At 46.2% G+C, this 20,156-nt stretch overlaps 1 protein-coding gene across 2 annotated transcripts in view; it reads right to left on the bottom strand.

Moving 5' to 3' along the window:
* The window catches only part of UBE3C (ubiquitin protein ligase E3C), a 99,868-nt gene that overhangs the window by 73,220 nt on the left and 6,492 nt on the right, over nt 1-20,156 (bottom strand). For both annotated transcript variants that reach the window (XM_066585356.1, XM_066585358.1), the window contains exons 3-11: nt 18,771-18,824; nt 15,884-15,958; nt 14,112-14,252; nt 12,665-12,780; nt 10,357-10,514; nt 9,525-9,678; nt 5,559-5,779; nt 3,054-3,205; nt 103-290 (exon numbers count right to left, since the gene is read on the bottom strand). In XM_066585356.1, coding sequence (XP_066441453.1) covers nt 103-290; nt 3,054-3,205; nt 5,559-5,779; nt 9,525-9,678; nt 10,357-10,514; nt 12,665-12,780; nt 14,112-14,252; nt 15,884-15,958; nt 18,771-18,824 — 1,259 coding nt within the window. The remainder of the gene's footprint in view (nt 1-102; nt 291-3,053; nt 3,206-5,558; nt 5,780-9,524; nt 9,679-10,356; nt 10,515-12,664; nt 12,781-14,111; nt 14,253-15,883; nt 15,959-18,770; nt 18,825-20,156) is intronic.

Raw genomic sequence — 20,156 nt, 5'->3', positions numbered from 1 at the left:
AAATGCCATAACACATCTCCCCAGTAAAGCAGTTTCCATCTGCCTATAAGAACCATACACATCAGATAAGAAGCATGCCCTTTGCATCGTCTCGGTACTTGCCTGACTTTGGGCACCATCATGCGGTGCTGCACCATCAGCGTGTGGCAGATGGAAGCCATAAGAGTGAAGACCTCCTCGCTGGCAGAATCTCTCCAGACCATGTTGAGCAGGGTGTTCGTTTGCTGCTTAGTGTCCAGCTTCTTTAGGCACTCCTCTGTGATGTACTGCACGGACATCTTGCCATCGCCCTACAAGAGTAAAGGAGTAGAGAAAGTAAGCTTTGCACATATGTCCTATTTTATTAGTAAATCAGCAACACAAAAACATACAGCAGCTCATATCCCCCTGAGAAAGGCATCTAATGGGACCCCCGGACCGGTAGGAGGCTGCGGAGAAAGGCATCTAATGGGACCCCCGGACCGGTCGGAGGCTGCAGAGAAAGGCATCTAATGGGACCCCCGGACCGGTCGGAGGCTGCGGAGAAAGGCATCTAATGGGACCCCCGGACCGGTCGGAGGCTGCGGAGAAAGGCATCTAATGGGACCCCCGGACCGGTCGGAGGCTGCGGAGAAAGGCATCTAATGGGACCCCCGGACCGGTCGGAGGCTGCGGAGAAAGGCATCTAATGGGACCCCCGGACCGGTCGGAGGCTGCGGAGAAAGGCATCTAATGGGACCCCCGGACCGGTCGGAGGCTGCGGAGAAAGGCATCTAATGGGACCCCCGGACCGGTCAGAGGCTGCGGAGAAAGGCATCTAATGGGACCCCCGGACCGGTCGGAGGCTGCGGAGAAAGGCATCTAATGGGACCCCCGGACCGGTCGGAGGCTGCGGAGACGTCACCTGAAAGAGTTACTGTGATCAATGGTCCGCTGAGTCGGTTATGTTTAGAAGGGAATGTAACGCAGAGATTTTTTTTTGTTAGTAATTAAAGACAATGAAACATTTCCCCATAGCGAGAACCATTTTAACATTATTAACCCCTTTGGGTCATAGACACGATGAGTAGGAATTTACCAATTTACTTCTATGAAAGAGTGTTGTGGGCATGCTCTGTGACCTGTGCAGGGAGGGGGAGGAGGTGAGCTGTGACCATCACCTACTGTGAACGGTGGATCCTGTGTTACCTACATACTGGCCTTACCTCTCACTGTAATGCTGCCTGTGATAATGAGATGACAGCTGAGAAGTTTCCTCTAGAAGTGCCAGATTATTAGGGTCCTTTTGCATAAGTTGGGCACTTATCCCCTTCCCAATATGAGCCGTTCATGTACAGCGCAGCGGGCCAGTAGTCCCAGCATCACGCCGTACATGCATGCAGCCGATTACCAGCAGACTCAGCAGTAAACGCAAAACGTATCGACTAAAAATGTACCCCTAACAAAGTACAATCTTAGAATCACATAAGTGAATCATAAGTAAAAGGCATTCCAATGTGATGGCCACTTAAAGGGACACGTCGGATTTGAAAAATGGGGCCAAAACTGACTAAAAGGGGAAGGGGCTAAAGGGGTTGTACTACAATTGCAAGTTATCCCCTCTATCCGGAAGATCGAGGGAACAACATGTGGACAGGGGATAACTTGCGATTCAGGTAGAACCCCTTTAAGGGCCCGACAGTCATCTCAAGTATTATCACTCTTGTGCTTTTAACACAGCAGATTTTGATAACCTTCAGTGAATGGAAGAGGAGTAGGACGGAGATCGTTCCGGTCTGCCCGCCTCCATTCACAGTAAACAGGCGGTCATTTGATTATTACGACCGCTGAAACTGAACGGACTGTAAGTGAACATACTTACATAGTAGGTTAGGATGGAAAAAAAACATTTCACCCCCCCCCCCCTCCCCCGCCCAATGTTGATCCAAGGGGGAAAAAAACCTCAACAAAATAGCTGCTATCCAAATTAGCAGCCTGCGAGACATGAGTATTAGGATAGATGAATGCATTTCTAAGACTGGAGTGTAGAGATGAGCGAGTATACTCGCTAAGGCACATTACTTGAGCGAGTAGTGCCTTAGCCGAGTATCTCCCCGCTCGTCTCTAAAGATTTGGGGACCAGCACGGGTGACAGGTGAGTCGCGGTGGGGAGAGGGAGAGAGAGATCCCCCCTCCGTTCCTCCCCGCTCTCCCCTGCTGCTCCCCGCCCCCCGAATCTTTAGAGACGAGCGGGGAGATACTCGGCTAAGGCGCTACTCGCTCTACTGGAGTGAGAAGGGACCAGGCTGGGGCCAAACTGTTAGTTTCCAATACGCTTACCACTCAGCTTACTAGGAGCATGGAGCTCCGCCTCCCACCCCAGCCACTCCCCCACTTTTCATCTCATCTATAGAGGTGCAGTCACCCCTCCTAGGACAGGTTTCTTGCCGGATACACGAACAGCTGACATTTTATTCATCCCCTGGACAAGTCCTTTAAAAAAAAAATCCAAGAGTCTGAGATGATATAAATCTTAGGTTAATTGTTAATCCGGGTATACAGACAGGTAGGAACTATCAGAAGTTGATCCAGGGAACAGTCTAATCGCCATTAGGGAGTCGGGAAGCAATTTTTCCCCCAAAAGGGCTAATTGGCTTCTGCCCTTGGAGTTTTTTTGCCTTCCTCTGGATCAACACAGGAGGATAAACAGGCTGGACTAGATGGACAATGTCTTCATTCAGCCTTAGAAACTATGTTACTATGAAAGCATTGCCGCTTTGTCCGTAAAGAGCTCTTTCAGAAAAAAGGGCATTTTTTGTAAAACACCACCATAACAACCAGTAATGGATTTCTATGGATTTTAATCAAGGATTGCAAAGTTTTGGGGTTATCCTATAACAAATATTTATTGGACCCCTAGAACTGAACAGAGACCTGCTAAAACGGAGACTGAAGTTTTCAGCTTTAGTCTCCTCTTTAGTAATGCCGGCCCGAAACATTATGTGCCTCTAGTCCAACTCTCGTTAGGAGTAATTCGCTATGAACACGGCCTCACATGACCTTCCCTACAGTGTGAATAGGGTCAGATCACTTACAACTGTGGTGACCATTTTACTGATATCTTCATCATCATCTTCAGAGTCACTGGCAAGCTCCTGATGATTTGTAAGGGTGGAGACTGGTAACTGCGAAAGAAAGGCCTGCAGCACCCTCAAGTATACAAGCATCCCCTCCTCCGACAGAGTGCCTGAAATAAGAGAAATGTGACGGATGAAGCATAATAAGAACATATGAAAATGAGGAGCTTTATCTGCAATCAATTAATTTAAACGGGTTGTCCAGCTATAAATGATTGATGACCTATATAGGTGATCAGTGGGGGACCATTGCCGGGTGCTCTCTCAGTGTACGGAGATGGCATGGATGCACACGGCTCCATACATACAATTGTGGCTGGGGATGGTATCGCAGGCACGACTTACATTCACTTCAGAGGGAGGGAGCTGCACCTGCAATACCATGCTGGGTCACTGCAGTGTGAATGGAGCTGTGCACTTCTGGCTCCGTACACTGACACAGTGATAAAGTTAACAGCTGACCAGCAGGGGTCTTGGGCAGCGAACCCCTATTTGTCAACTACTGAAAACCTATTCTGAGCAAAGATCCTCGATCCTTTGGAGCTGGAAACCCCTTTAATCCAATTCTAATCCAAAAAATAATTTGCTTCAACCCTAAATAATAAATTAACTAGTCATACCCGCAAATTACATTTCTATTAGATCATCATCTCAGTTTGAAGGGGGTCGTTAAACCCACAGATTAACCCCATGAACAATGACCAAATTCTACATAGTTAGCAGCAATGATACTGGGATCAATATGATGGGTAAGAACTGAAACATGAACGCAGCATCGGCAGTCCTCATTAGGCCTAGTGCCCACAGCCGTGCAGAGCTCCGCAAGCGGAATTCCGCGGCGGAGTCAGTTACGGCGCCCCCCCCCCCCCTCCCCTCCAGATCCGCTGCCCGACGTCCCGCATCCTGTGCCTGCACGCATGCGCAGTACGTCACAAGACGCGCCCGCAGCGTCACGTGACGCAGGCATTGGTGGGCGGGAAAGCATGTTCACACCATCTTCCGCTGTGCTACAGCGGAAGGCAGCGTGACGGACGGCTTCCATTGACTGCAATGGAAACAGTCTGCACGTACGCCGGCGGCAAATAGAACATGCCGTGGGTAATTACGGGTTATTTCACGGGGCGGAATTCCACGGTGGAATTCCGCACCGTGAGCATTGCACTATTAGGTTCAATAGAAACTAATAGCTGTGGGGCAACGCCGCGGATTTCCGCTGCGTGATACACGGCGGAAATCCGCCCATGGGAATTAGGCATTAAACTGCTAAATGAAAAATTAAAGGAATCAGTTTGAAATCTACTTTTTCCTTTTGCCCCGATAATTCTAAAATGAACACTAATGCAACTTTACAATAGGTCTTTATTAAAAATGTCCTACGGTTTTGTTTCTACAGCTCTTCTACAAGCTATGCGTTTCCGTGGTAACGACAGCAAACTTACTTTAAGTAATGTAATCCTGCTTTCAATTCCTTCTATCTATCCTCACCTTTGTGCCAACATACATGTGGTAGGTTAGGCAGAAGTGGCTATAACTGCAGGATCAGACTACACAGTTTGTTGTCTGTTACCATGGAGACACAAAGCCTGCAGAGGAGCTGTAGAAACAACACAACAGGAAGTTCTTAAAAAAGACCCATCGTAAAGTTGCTTTATTATTGTGTTTCAGAATTATTGGAGGCAAGAAAAAAATAAATAAATAATGGATTGCAGAATGATTCTTTTGACTTTTTATTTTGCATTATAATGAGGACTACCGATGCTGCATTCATATGGATCCTAGTAACATTGCTGCTACACATGGAGAACTGGTCATTTCTCTGTTAAGCGGGTGGTCTCCGCTGCTCAATGTCAATAAATGATGCCAGATTTGATTGACAGTGAGTGGTAGAGACCGCCCACTTGACAGATTGGCTGAGAGAAAAATTTAAGGGAAAGAAGTATGGGCGGAGTAGACAAAAAAAAAAACTGCTACAATAAAGTAAGTGGGGCTGTGGTTGCAAAGCTATGCAGCCACCCCTGCTGACTCGAAGACGTGCCAGGCTGTCTTTAAAAGGGGTTGTCCAGCTTAAGGTGCAAAACAAAAAAAGAAAAAGAAAAAAAGTAAGTCTTACTTATCCCATTCTGATGCTTCCCAGGTCTCTACTTCTTGGGCTCTCTGGACATGGACATGTGACAGCTGCAACCAATCACCGGCAGGATTTAAAATATTACTAATGGTTGCCAGTGATTGGCTGTGGTGGTCACATGTCGAGACAGAACAAGAAGCAGAAACTGGCGAGGAACCTAGGATGCATCAGAGGAAGCGGAGCAAGGTGTTGGTAAAGAGAGGAAGACTATTATTTTGTTATTTTACACCATTCTGAGTTTCTTTTAACCAATCAGTCGGACATCCCCTTTAAGCGCGATAAAATACCCCAAACACATTTACAATAAATGAAGGACACTGAATATTAAATGTACGTACTCAGATATGTTTCCCCAACTGTAAGCACGAAATAGAAAAGCCAAGGGGTCTGGTCACATCTCAGGGGGCAATGAACCTGTTCGCCTAGTAATGCATTCAGAAATAGTTCGTATGGGAAGGCGGTGTGTGCGTCCGCCAGTGCGGGAATGATGAAGTGAAAGATCTGATCGGTGTAAGGCGCAGCCAGAAACTCTCTGGTAAAAGCCGAGAAAACCTGTTGCCTAGACATAGGGAAAAAAAATACACTGGATTTAGGGAGGAAGTAGAGAACCGGTCGTACATAACCTTTATGACAAATACAAGGACACACAACATATTATCAGTATCTCAGCATTTCCCATAGCAACCAGCTCTTCTGCAAAAAATTTAACATCTACCTGAGAGGTTGCTATGGACAACTCCAATTTTTCCTTGCATTAGTTTGGATAAACCTTCCCCATCACTTTGCAGAATATATAAGAACGGCCCAATGAGGATGCATTTAAAGGGTCTAAAATACTAATGACCTATCAGATTGGTGGGGGTCTGCCTTCCAAAACTCACACCGATCAGCAGTCTAGAGGTTGTGACACTTGGCTTAGCACCACAGCCTCCTCTCAGGTCAAGGATGTCACATTCGTCACATGAAATTAGTCCCCATTCACATGGATAGGACTGAGCTGCTATATCAGGAATCGCCACTATACAATGTATGGGGCTGTGCCTCATATACAGTGACGAGGCCATAGTCTCTTCATAAAGATGATCGGCGGTGGTCAAGAGCAGCCGACTCGCACTGATCTGATATGGATGACCCATCCTGAGGAGAGATACTGTATTTTTGGGTCTAAAACATACACTTTTTAACAAGATTTTGTCTTGATAAAAAGCGTGTGCATCTTTTACTTCGATGTCATGAGGATCTGGCAGCACCAGACCGCTCTGCCCGCTTCCATAGTGATCAGGCACAGCACTTTTGTGCTTCAATTGATCATTAGCAAGTACAGTACCCTAACCTCACTCCATAGATCCAGTCCAACCGCTGCTGATTATCAGACTACGACCTCTAACACTCCCCCCCCCCCCCCCCCCCGCCTCTGTGCTATGTACAAGACGTGTAGTAACGCAGATGCTGGGGGAAGAGGTCAGGGGTTGGAGCTTAGGAGTGAGATAAAGTACTTCCTGGTGAAGTTTCTGCCTGGCCGGAGGTACAGGGGACAGTATTACCACTGGGAACTCTATCTCTACTGGGACCACAGGGGGCCTCCATTACTACTGGGGGCCACTATTACTGGGACCACAATGGGCTACTAATACTACCTGGGCCTACTGACAGGGAGCACAATTACTATAGAACCACCTAAAAGGGGGCCACTGAAAAGAGGTGCGATTACTATAGGGCCACTGAGAAGAAACACGATTACTATTGGGGCCACTGAAGCTATCCAAGTCCACTTGAAACTAAATCCTCCACTTCTCCAGCCCACCAGGGAAGTTTTAGTTAGGATGGAATATGTTTATCGCGTTTCCGGTTGCCTAAACCTGGGTGCATCTTATAGTCTGTGGCGTTTTTTAGTCCAAAAAAAAAATGGTGGTCAGTATCTAAATCCCAGAAACCCTCTTTACTGGATATACACTGCTCAAAAACATTAAGGGAACAATAAAAAAAAAAAAAAAAACACACACATGGGAGCTTAATGATCTCCATAGTCTCCCGACTCTTCCAGGTCTGTCACATGTGCTCAGTGTGAACCTGCCATCATCGGTGGAGAGAACGTGGCACCAATGGCGGACCTGCCAATTCTGGTGTCCTCTGGCGAACCCCAATCGAGCTGCATGATGCTGGGCTGTGAGCACAGCTCCCGCTAGAGGATGTTGGGCCTTCAAGCCACCCTCATGGAGTCTGACATTAGCCATTGGAGGTAATTTTGTAGGACTCTGGCAGTGCTCCTCTTGTTCCGATGCTAGGTTGATGCCCTTCAAGCAGGGTTACCTGTACAACCCAATTAGGGTGCAGGAAGCGCCTCATAGTGACAAGGACACCAGCAAGATGCAAAACTAAAGAAGAATCAGTCAGGAAGAGGAAGGACCGAGGGATTGTCTCCAGTCCTTTCTGGGATGTCCTGCTGATCCCCTCCGGAGCTCCTGATGTCACTTTCATTTGCACCAAAGCCGGTGACATTGATTCCCAATCGCTTCTGCTTCCTAACTGGACAGATTGATGTCCCTGACGTCTAAGCGGCTTGGGGGTTATATCGCGATACTTAAGTGTTCCCGAGACTTTTCTTATATAGAAAGCAACATGAGCTTTGGTTGCAGAGGATGACCCCCAAATATCATTTATTTGGGGCCGTCTCGTAATGATTCGCTGATCAAAATCCAGAATTTTGTCCCAAGATATATCATAGCTGCACGGACCGTGCGCAGGGACGGCGCTGGCAAAACTGCAAATTAAATTAAGGCTAATAATTCTTTTGATGAGATCCTCGTTGCCAGAAAGCTGCCAGCGCGCGGCCTTACATACACAGAACGTATGTCTCTTAATCTCCTACCCCAAAGTAATCAGTATAAATTGTGCGGCGCTTCAGGCGATGTAAAACACGAGGATTACTCATCATTTATAACTTTCAAGCTTAGATTAAAGAAGGTTTAAACTCAAGAAAATGCAAATACGCAGTAGAGTGGCCAGAATTACATTATAAGTCTTCGCAAAAGAAGAGGATAAATCACAACGCCGAAAACTTGGAAAACAAACACTAATGTTCAAGGTCAAATCTTAAGGGGGGGGTCCAGAACTCAACTATTAAAGCTTATCAATATTCGATTGGATGGAATCCGCTGCCTGATAAGCTGATCGCCAGGCAATACGGAGCCAACGTGTTGAGGAAAAACACAGCGCCGTACATACAGCAGTGGCCTGGGTTGGTATTGCAGGCACAGCTTCCAAAAGCTATGATAAAAGTGGTTTTCTGATGATCTATCTTCTGGATTTGTCATCAGCAGTTAATTTGTGGCGTTTCACCATTAGGGATCCCCACCAATTAGTGGTCTTCTCAGATATGTGACATCACGTTTGTCGGTTACATGGCCTGAGAGCAGCTTAGTCCCATTCAAGTGAATGGGAATGAACTGCAATACTAGGCACAGCCACTAAACAATGTACGGCGCCGTGCCTAGTATAGACTGAAGTGACAGTGGTGCTCACACGAGTGTCGCTGTCACTTCAGACAGCTGATCGGCAGGGATCCTAATGAGTGGACCCCACCAATCAACTACTGTAGACCTATGGAAGATAGGTCGACAATAGTTTAGTACCAGAAAACCCCTTTAAGGACTGACCTGCATAAGCCGTTTCTTCCATTGGCGTACACGAATACATGCGGTTATGGGTATGTTGCTGTTCTGACATGCCATGTTTTAACGTGGAACGAAATAAAGACTCAAGATTTTTTATTATAAGATTATGCTGGATTTCAAGAATGCCGATCATCAGGTCAAGGAGCTTCAGATCAACCAGCTGAGGTGAACTGGTTCGGCGCTACCTGAGAGTGAAACATTCTATTTTCCTCACGAGCTATAGACACAATGCACAGGAGAGAACCCATTAATGTCTATGGGACTGTGTTGTGAGCATGCTTTATGACCTGTGCAGGGAAGGGGAGGAGGTGAGCTGTGATATTCCCTATTGTGAAGGAGTGAATCCTGTGTTATCTATCTATATCTAGGTGTCACCCTTCAGTGTAACCCTGCTTGTGGCGATAATGAGATGACGGCTGAGAAGGTTTCTTTATAGCAAAGGAAGTGTCAGACTATTATTAGGTTTAGTGGTCAGTGTGAGAACTGCAAGATTTCAGGATTGCGACATTGAAAATTAAAAAAAAAAATTACATGCATTAAACAAAAACGTTTATACAGGATGACAGCAAAGACAGCAAGGTTTCACACAATGCACAAAAACAATAGATGAGGGACCAAACAATTCCTTACCTTGCACAATCAGAGCAGGAGCCGTACGTAAAGTGCAATGGTTTCATAACATTCTCTAACAGAACCTTAGCGATGGGGACTCTGGAGACGTCGCTGTAGTCAATGCTGGATGGAAGTTTGTTGTTAATTAACAAGTAAAGTGACCTGTAGTATCCTGATGAGCAAAACACAAGATTTCCATTAACAAATTGTAAAAATTATGACTTCTTACGGCAATGAATCTATGAGATTAAACCGTGAGATATTACAAGTTTGCTCTCCAAAATAAAAGATTCTATACTGCAACGTATTGGAATTACAGGGGTTGTTCAGCTTTAAATGACTTGTCCTTAGGAGAGGTGATGAGTAGCCGATCGGTGGATGCCTGCAACCGTGGAACCACACCAATCAACTATTCACTGGGATGCTTTGTCGATAGTACATAGCTCCATACAGACTGCAGTGGCCATGCTTGGTACTGCAGGTACAGTTCCCATTGAAGTGAATGACAGCTGTGCGTGCAATGCCTTGTACTGCAAAGTGCACAAAGCCTTATTCGCTTGGCTCCAACAACTGACACAGCAGACCCACAAACAGCTGATTGGCAGGGTCCCAGGTGGCAGCCCTTCAATGATCAACTATTAATGATCTATCCTGAGGATAACTGATCAATCTTGAGAGCTGAGCAATCCCTTTAAACGCAGGGCTCCAAATTACGATCCACTTGACGAACACTACATGTATCAAAACGGATCCATCATCTAATGTAATCGTGGCACTACGGTGAACAGAGCCTCGGGCACAACCAGCTGAGTAAACCAGAGAACAGAAACCGCTTGCGCAATTTACAAACCTTTCTGAATCATGTAGTGCAAAATCTGTTCGACTAGTGAGGCCACAGTCACGGCGTCCTGCAGGACAGCTAAGTAGGTGTTTTCTGAGGAAAATACTTCAACCATTCTCATGGGCAGTGCAACGTTGAGGCCGTCATCATGGCAATGCAGTAACAACCTACATGGCACAGATAATTAAAGTGAACCTATAGGAGAAGTACAGGATGTGTAGGCATCTATATATGCTTTCTGCTTATAACTGGACATGACTACTCCGTACCGCTTCATCTAACGGCTATAAGAGGGAATATGCTATACTGACAAGATAATAGACAGATGCAGAAAGTGTAAGAAATTAACAATATCCAGCATTAATGGGTCGCCAGTCATGTTAATTACCTGTGCTTCTAGTGGGAGTTTAAAGCGTACCTGACTTCACAGAATAAACTTCCATTTCCGTACATGTAGAATAACACTATATCTGGCCTTTATACAACATGTGTGCTGCATTTGTTACCAGTTTTCTCCTCTGCAGGCTACATATAGAATTGTTAGTCTTCCCCGAGCTGGTGGGTGTAGACTGCTGCTATGTTGTCTCCATACACTGTATATATATGGGAACAGGATCTCTTCTCTATCTCTGAGCTGGTGGGTGTAGACTGCTGCTATGATGTCTCCATACACTGTACACATAGGAGAGCAGGATCTCTTCTTTATCTCTGAGCTGGTGGGTGTAGACTGCTGCTATGATGTCTCCATACAGTGCACACATAGAGTAGAGGAGACCCTGCTCTCCTATCTCTGAGCTGGTGGGTATAGACTGCTGCCATCATGTCTCCATACACTGCACACATAAAAGAGCAGAATCTCTTCTCTCTCTAGCACAGCCTCATAACTAACAGCATCATAGAGCACATTATACAGCAGCACTGAGCATTGTGGATGTGATTTCAGTAGCTGCAAGACAGTAAACATTTATTGTTAGCTGCAGCAGCATCTGTGCGAGTCTCTCTGCTCCCGATTTCCTCCAGCAGCTAATTGCACCTCTTTTCTCCATAGACTTCTATGGTCACCATGAGACAACAGAATGCACTTCACTTCACATTGAACAAACATATGCTTATTTGATAGCCAATGTGATAACTAGTAAAAGTGCAATTCACTTTACCTAAAATGATGTTTTTGTGCAGAAAAATTACTCTAAAGTCCTAGGCACTAGGAGTCTCCCTTCCTTCTAATTTGTTGTCCACTGGCTGTTGTCATGTATACTGTAGTCCATCTCTAGTAACAAACATACAGAGATGAATTACGAAAATTGGGGGGAGAGTGGTAACTCATACAGACATTTGACGTCTAAGGAGAGCAGAACTGCTGGGAGGAGAAGAAGCAGAAAGACTCAGAGATGCTGCAGCAGCCAACAGTAAGTGATTTACTGTATCAAAGCTACTGAAATCACATCAAGGCTGCCGAGTACTGCTTTACACTCTCCTCCATGATGGTATTATTTGTGGGTGTGCTACAGAAGAGTTAAGGAGCAAAAACTACTGTTTACTCCATATGCAGCGACATCATAGCAGCATTCTTCTCCAACCAGCTCAAGGTTGACTCAGAATGGTATTTATCATCAGTTTTTTTTTCTGTAGGCAAGTTATATATTGGGCAGAAATTGTGCTATTCCTCACATACACACAGCGGCTTATTCTGACAAGTCACCTGAAAGTGTGGGTACACTGTAAAGGGAACCTGTCCGGTCCTGGGGGCACCATAAACTAAAAAGTTATAAATTCATAGGACAGGGGGCAGCTAAGTGCAGAGGCATGCCCGTAAAGGAGCAGTCCAGTTCCAAACCATTATTAGCTTATCCTCAAGATTGGTCATCAGTAGTAGATTGGCAGGGTACTGTCACCCAGGACCTCCACCAGTCATCTGTTCTTGGGGTTAGTGCCCTCATGCACGGAGCTGATTTCTGCAGGATAGGCCATTAACGGTTTGCAACTGGACAACCCCTTTAATACTCACCTGCGCCCCCATTCCCATGCTGTTTGCTTTCAAAGAGAGTGCTTAGTCCATTGAGCGGACTCCTTCTCTATGTACGGGCATAGTCTTCTCATTATGGACAGTGCGTGCAATGAAGATGAGTCCGCCCAATGAACTAAGCACTTGCTCTGCAAGCTAAGGAACAGGGAGGCAGGAAGGTAAGCGAAGTGCTTCCCTGGACTCGGTGCCTCCTGTACTACAAGCCCATGACTTTAATTTATGGGGCTCATAGGACACAACAGGTTCCCTTTAAGTAGGACATAAACAATATATCAACTGTGATTTCCTTACCTACAACATAACCCCAAGAGCCTCTTGATTTGGTACAGACATGTAAGTTTGTCCGGGCCGGTGAGCTGTTTTACAAACTGGGAATTATGTTTTATCAAGTTCTGGCATATCCATATCTGTAAGGAATAAGAAAGAAAAACCATCAACTACCTGGTGTCCAAATGATAACCTACTCTGATAAAGCCGATATTACATGGGAGTCATCCGCGGAGACAGAACGCAATCTTGTAAAAATGTAGGACCATACTTCAACTGTACAAGTGATTCTCGTGCCAAGTAACCAAAAGTGTTAAAAGCTAAATTAAAAGTGGTTATTCCCAAAATCAACTCCTCTATCCATAGGAAAGGTGACAAAAGTCTAATCAGCGGGGGTCTCCGCGGTGAGACCCCCACTGATTCTGAGAATAGGGATCCTGTGTACCCCTCTCCTCCTCAATGCAGACTCACTAGACCCCACGCAGTGAGGAGAATGAATGAAACGACAGTTAAGCCTGTGCCACTCCAATCCCCTTCAATGGGACCGCCAGAGATGGCAGAGCGCTTAGGCTTGGCTATGTCCGTCAGCCCCACTAAAATGGAGTGGCAACGCAACGAGTGTAAACTACCGATTTAAAAAAATTGCACCAGAGACTCTCGAGCAGAACTCACATCGGCCAGCACACGGACACCCCATTGTAGTGGCAGCCATCTTGAATTCAGTCCAAGAAACATCAAGAGCAAAGGGGTCATGGGATACAAAATTTAAGGGTAGACGGTCATCAAAAATAGGTAGGTGCAGCTATTCTTTCCAATACTGCAACCATTTTTGAGTTATGGATGATGTAACGCTGAGTATTAATTAAGTTGTTCTATTGAATTATATGGTATGGAAAACACTATAATCACAAGTCTCATCAGGTAGCAGAAGATGCCGCTAACAATCCAGGACAGAACTGAGATCATTCTGATGGTCGGTAACAGGAGTTCACATGAGGTGGCCGAGGCTTTCAAATCAAGAACACCCAAGAAGACAGCCAGTAGGTGCACAAAGTGTCAGGAAACTAACCAGAAGTTCAGGGCAACTAGTGGCATCCAGGACTAACCAAGAACTGGTGGTCCGAGCCGAGTAGCCAATCCCCATCAGTCGTGCGTCACATGACCCCCTTTCCACTGAAGTTTCTTGGGCTGAATTAAAGACAGCTGCCACCAAGGAGGCGACTGGCACCACCATAGTGCAAAAAAGTATTCCCCACCCAAGGATAAAATGGTCTTCATTTCACCCCTCCCTTCTATAGATAGGAATCATATATACGGGCGGAAAACCAATGACAGATTTCCTGTAATGAGCCATATCAGAAAACTACAAAAAAAGTATCCGCAGTCAGTACACGGCAGCCAGATGTGCTGCCAACATAAAAATGGCACTTATGTCAACGAGACTTTAGTAGGATTTATACAATAGCCTTACCAAACGCTTCGAATCTTCATTCTGTCTATAAAAAAAGAGCAGTTTCCGCACAAGAAGCGTCAGGTTCCTTCCGTCTGCTGCAGGTACGCTGGAAGTAGCCGAGTTAGCGCAAAAATCAAACTCGCTTCTTTGGATGGAGTACTAAGAAGAAAGAAAGAATCATTACATCATCAGCATCATCATCATCCTGCATTCGACGTCTCATCAGTGCCTGCAGTACACAGCTGTTACGTCGCTCCTGCCCAACCTGACGAGGCAGAAAGCCATTTCTATTGGCTGCCCTGCAGTCAACAGAGGATGGCTATGTAGAGACGAGGCTGTGGGGGGAGTGATGGAGAACGTGAGCCCTCCAGCACTCCGCGCGTTACTAGACGCTCACACTGCTACGTATTTTGAACACCATGTATAGCTGAATGACGTAACTAAATGTCAGAATTGCATTTCATTATTTTTTTTCTTACCAGCACGTAAGGGGTGATGTTGTGTTTGGAAGAGAGCAGCCATGTTTTTCTACCCCTGGACAATCCCTTTTTAAGAGGTGTTGTCCAGAACTTTACTATTGATGACTAGAGATGAGCGAGTATACTTGCTAAGGCACATTACTCGAGCGAGTAGTGCCTTAGCCGAGTATTTCCCCGCTCGTCTCTAAAGATTCGGGGACCGGCGCCGGTGACAGGTGAGTTGCGGCGGGGAGCAGGGGAAAGAGGGAGAGATCTCTCCTCCGTTCCTCCCCGCTCTCCCCACCCCCCGAATCTTTAGGGACGAGCGGGGAGATACTCGGCTATTCACTACTCGCTCGAGTAATGTGCCTTAGCGAGTATACTCGCTCATCTCTATTGATGACCTATCCTAAGGTGACGAGTTGCTTTGTTCTCGCTCAGTATGAACAGGCAGTCACTCATCTTTCAATGACTGCCTGTTCACAGTAAATGGAGGCGGGCGGCTAGCAGAGATCTCGGGTGCGGTCCGCCTCCATTCATTAAATGACACTTGCTCCTGTGTGAAAGCATATGAGCAATAACAGTCCTGTATAAAAGTAGCCCGAAATACTATTTCTGAGACCACAAGTGAGTTAGGCCTCGTGTCCACGGGCATGCACGGGGAATCCCGCACGGAATCCACCCGTGCCCGCCTACCCTGATGTGTGCGGAAGTGCCAGCTGTCGCACATGCACAGTACCATTTTTTTCTCAAGCTCCTGCTTTTTCAGCGGTATCTGCGGCCCGTCCGCAATGTTAATTGAGGACAGGCCGCGGATCAGACGGCTTCCATTGACTTCAATGGAAGCCATTTGTGCAGAAACCGCAGCATGCTGCAAATTGTTTTAATCCACAAGCAGAAACCACAAATGGTTTCCGCTCATGTGCATGAAAAATCATTTTTCCATAGTATTGCTATAGAGGGTTATTGCTGCGGAATCCGGAGCGGAATGCTCCGTGGACATGAGGCCTTAAACGATGTCTAAGAGGGTATATTTACACAGCGGATTCTGTTGCGGAATCCACCTGTAAGACCGTGGCAGAAATCCGCTGCGGATCAGTGTGGATTTAGCGCTGCCAATGAGCAAAATCTGTATGCAGAATTCCAATGCATTTCTGCGTGGATTCATGTGAAGAAGCAACATGTCCTCCGAAACGCGTCGCTAATTCTGCATGTGGATTTTGTCTAATGACGGTAAAAAAAATGTAGCCGATTTCTGCCGTGACTTTACAAGCGGTTTCCATGGCAAATCCGCCATAAGAACGTACCCAAACTGGACAGGAAGATACCTACTTGCTGTTTTCTGTCCTTGTAGCCTCTTATATAGGATTGGATAATTATTGCATTTTTCAGTCTTCTCCTTTCTTCCTGTAAGAAAAATCATTAAAACAGGATCCTGTGAACGTCCAGAAAGGAAACGGAACCTAATCGCATCGGTTTAAGTCACGCTTTGATAAGTGAAACGATCGCAGACTTCTTGTACAGACTGGAGAACAAAACTGCAATACTAGGACTAGAAACAGGGTCAACCTACAAGGCGGCAGTTTCCTACTCTCAGCCTCCGGTGCCGCCGTGGACAACCTAAAATCTAGGCGGGTGACGTACATATGACTTTAGCTGAGCTGAGTTCTATGAATCTGACTTCCCATGGAGACGCACAGAAAGATGGCGGAATTTCATTTTTTTTCCATTTCTCTCTACTTCAATTTTTTTAACGTTTTTCAGTACATTAAATAGCACCACTGAAAAATACAACTCGTCCCATAAAAAGCAAACGCCCTCATACAGCTACAACGATTGATAAATGAAGGCGTTACGATTTTTTCAAAAGGGGTGAGGAAAAAACGAAAATAGAAACAAACAAAAAAGCTCCGTCTCTGAGGCCCCGTTCACACGAGCGCGCACAAAACTGCACGTCTATTAGAACCCTTGGTTCTTTATGATGTGTGTACATGTTCGTGTTTTACAGGCATGCAAACGCGCACACCTGCAAAACAAAGGACATGTGTGCACCATAGGTTTGTGCTGTGCATCAATATTCCCCGCGAGGAGTCCACTTGTTACTGAACACTGCCACAGCACTGTCAGTGTTCAGTGACAAGGGGACTCCTCGTAAGTAAAGAATTCCCTGCCACAGCTGTGACGGAGGATCGCAATGTTCTCCCTCTGCTTTTAATGGGGCCGCCACTGCCAGTGGCCCTATTGAAAGCAATGGGCTGCTGGCAACCCCTGCAGTGATTTTTGGGAAAAGGCTTTAAATATAAGCCCTTCCCTAAAAATCATCCCTAAAATGGGTAAAAAAAAAAAAATACATATACATATACACACACACACCTCTCCGCGGCTGCCAGGACTCAGACACATCTAGCCGCTTGTCTCTCTGCACTGCTCTGAAGTTCTTTCAGCAGGCAGGGATTTAAAATCCCCGCCTGCTGAAAGGGCTGTATCAGATTGGCTCAGTGCTCACCCAATCACAGGCAGCGCTCAGCCGATCCATGAATGACAGCTGAGAGCTGTCTGTGATTGGTCACAGTGCTCAGCCAATCACAGGCAGCGCTCGGCCATTCACTAAATTCAATGGCGGAGCGCTGCCTGTGATTGACTGAGTCCTGCCTGTGAACGAAGCTGTGTGCCTATTGCCGACAATGGGACAGCCGCTGCTGCCGGTAGCCCTATTGAAAGCAATAGGATGCCGGCACCCTCGCAGTGATTTTCGGGGAACGGCTTTAAATATAAGCCCTTCCCTGAAAATCATTCCTAGCTGTAGTAAAAAATATATACACTTACCTCTCTGTCGAGGTTCAGGCATGTCTAGCCGCTTGGTCTCCGGTGCGGTTATGAAGTTCTTTCAGCAGGTGGGGATTTAAAATCCCCGCCTGCTGAAAGAGCTGCGTCTGATTGGCTGAGCTCTCAGCCAGTCACAGGCAGTGCTCAGCCATTCAATGAATGACAGCTGAGCGCTGCCTGGGATTGGTCACAGCACTCAGCCAATCACAAGCAGCGCTTGGCCATACATTGAATTCAATGGGCGAGCGCTGCTGTGACTGGCTGAGCACTGTGACCAATCACAGGCAGCACTCAGCTGTCATTCAATGAATGGCTGAGCGCTGCCTGTGATTTAAAATCCCCACCTGCTGAAAGAACTTCAGAGCAGTGCAGGAAGACAAGTGACTGGATGCGCCTGAGACCCGGCAGCGGCGGAGCAGTAAGTATATATATATTTTTTGCTACAGCTAGGAATGATTTTCAATAAAGGGCTTGTATTTAAAGCCCTCCCCCGAAAATCACTGCGGGAGGAGCTGGCATCCTATTGCTGCTGCCGCCGCCGGCGGCCCCATTGACGGCAATAGGCACACAGCTTCATTCACGTGTGTTTTGGCACGTGAGTGGACACGCGCTTTTGTGCGCACACGTGCATTTACAAAACAACGCCCGTGTGAACGAGGCCTCAGGAGTTAGAGAAACAACTTTTCTGGACAAATGGATAATTTGGCATTGCTACGCCCATTAAGGTCAAACTTATTACAATAATCACATTATTAATCCCACACAATGAACGCAATTAAAAAAAAAAAATTATATATACATCCATACACACAATTCAGAACTTTTTTAGGTCACCTCTGTCTCCAAGGACATTTGAATAAAAAGCAATGAAAATGTAGCATGCACCCCTAAATGGTATCAATAAAAACCACAAGTCACCCCACAAATAACAAGCCCTCATGTGGCTAGATTGCTGAATTTTTTTTTTTTTTAAGTAATGAATTTTTCAAAGTGGGGATACCAGAACTGGAGAATGTGACCCGACACGGGAGCATCAAAGACCCTCGGTCACGAAAGGGTTAGAAGTGGCCTATAAAATGGAAAAAAACATGGCTGCGGTCTATGGAGCCTGCGAGAAACCAGTCCTGGAATGCAGCTTAGACAGGCTGATGAGACCTGAAGGGAAGGGGCCGAGCCATGAACGCCTCCTTGTTCATTCCTACCAACCGAAGGGGCAGTGTTGTATTAGGCTCCACCTCTGCCCAGAGCTCCGCCTCTTCCCCTCATCAACTTGTCCTATTTACATTTCAGTATGGGTTTCTCATAGGCCGCCCAAAGCACAGCCATGTGTTTTTTCCCCATTGCCCATGTAATGTTAGACGTACGTCCTGCGCATTTCACGCCATCATCATACCTCCCTCTTTCGCCTTTCTTCCTGGGTTCGATGAAGCAGAGACGCTTTTTCTTCCTAGAAGGTAAGATACAGAGTGGGGTTAGAGAAGACGTAAAGAAATATGAAAACCTCATCGCTTATGAAGGTGTCCCTCAACAGTACGTGAAGTCATGGAACAAGTCCCCGAGACGTAGATACAAGCCGGGGAGGATGTTACCTGCGGGCTCGCGCACATAAAACCTGTGGAAGACGCTACATGACAAATGGAGGCGATTTCACGAATGTCACCTGCGCACCGCGGACATCGCCAAGTGTTCTGCGGGTTTGCAGCGTGAGCGTTCCGCTATGGATTCCCCACAGCATGTAACAAATGTAGACTCTGCTGCACAATGACTAACTTATAGGAAATGTAGCAGATTTATTTTCTGACCAGAGATGGTGAAATATTTCCCATTTTTAAATGTTTTTATTTTCTGATTGCAACATTTTTTATTCCATTGTCTGTACATGACTATGGGGGGCGGCCATCTTGCCTGAACTGCAGGTAACCTTAGAGATATGCTTTACAGCAGACTCCTGGGTCACAGACACAATAGACAGGAGCTGACCCATTGATTTTTACGGAGAATGTTGTGGACAACGTCTGTGACCGGTGCAGGAAGGGGAGGAGGTGAGCTGTGATATCACCTACTGTGAATGGGGAATTCTGTGTTATCTATACATAGGTATCACACTTCCTGCCATGGTAATAAGAGGACTGTTGAAAAGTTCTTTGTACAGAACAGGAAGTACAAAGCGTAGTGGTCGGAACTTCAGGATTTTACCTTTTTGTTTTTTGTATTTTTAATATGGGTTGTTACACCAAACCTAACCCCCCACCCCCCACCACCACAAAAAAAAAATTTTTTTTTTTTAAGAATGGGGGAAATTATTAAGAGCGGTATTTTAAACGCCAGTATTAATACGATTAGCCCCAGTGCACGATGCACCTAATACATGGAGAGGTGCATGGCCCGTCATAGAGTAGGTGCATCTCAGCGCCACCACAGAAACGTACACCACCTCCGACCTGGCATACACTTCTGGCTTTAACTACATAGAAGTGAATCAGTCTCCCAAGAAGCTACATCCCCTTCGAAAAAACCCTAGGGGGTGATAGCACAGACCCCAAAAGGTGGCAAAAATGTACCTTTTGTTACGACTGAAATTGGCATCAAATCTTTTATGGATGTCCCCAATATGTTGAATTTAAAGGTTATAGTGCTTACAGTTTAGGTGACACGGTGTCAGGGGGGGGCCTCTTTCCATACACCCCCCAGCCCCCTGCGCCTGCAGTGTCCCCCCGGTAAAGTCAGCATGCATATACTGGCAGGACTCTTTTCAGAACGGATTGTGCACATCTCATTC

Source organism: Eleutherodactylus coqui, chromosome 12 (assembly GCF_035609145.1).
Source record: "Eleutherodactylus coqui strain aEleCoq1 chromosome 12, aEleCoq1.hap1, whole genome shotgun sequence".
Taxonomy (NCBI): Eukaryota; Metazoa; Chordata; class Amphibia; order Anura; family Eleutherodactylidae; genus Eleutherodactylus; species Eleutherodactylus coqui.
The sequence above is the reverse complement of the archived record's forward strand: the minus strand, read 5'-3'. Positions and strand labels throughout refer to the sequence as shown.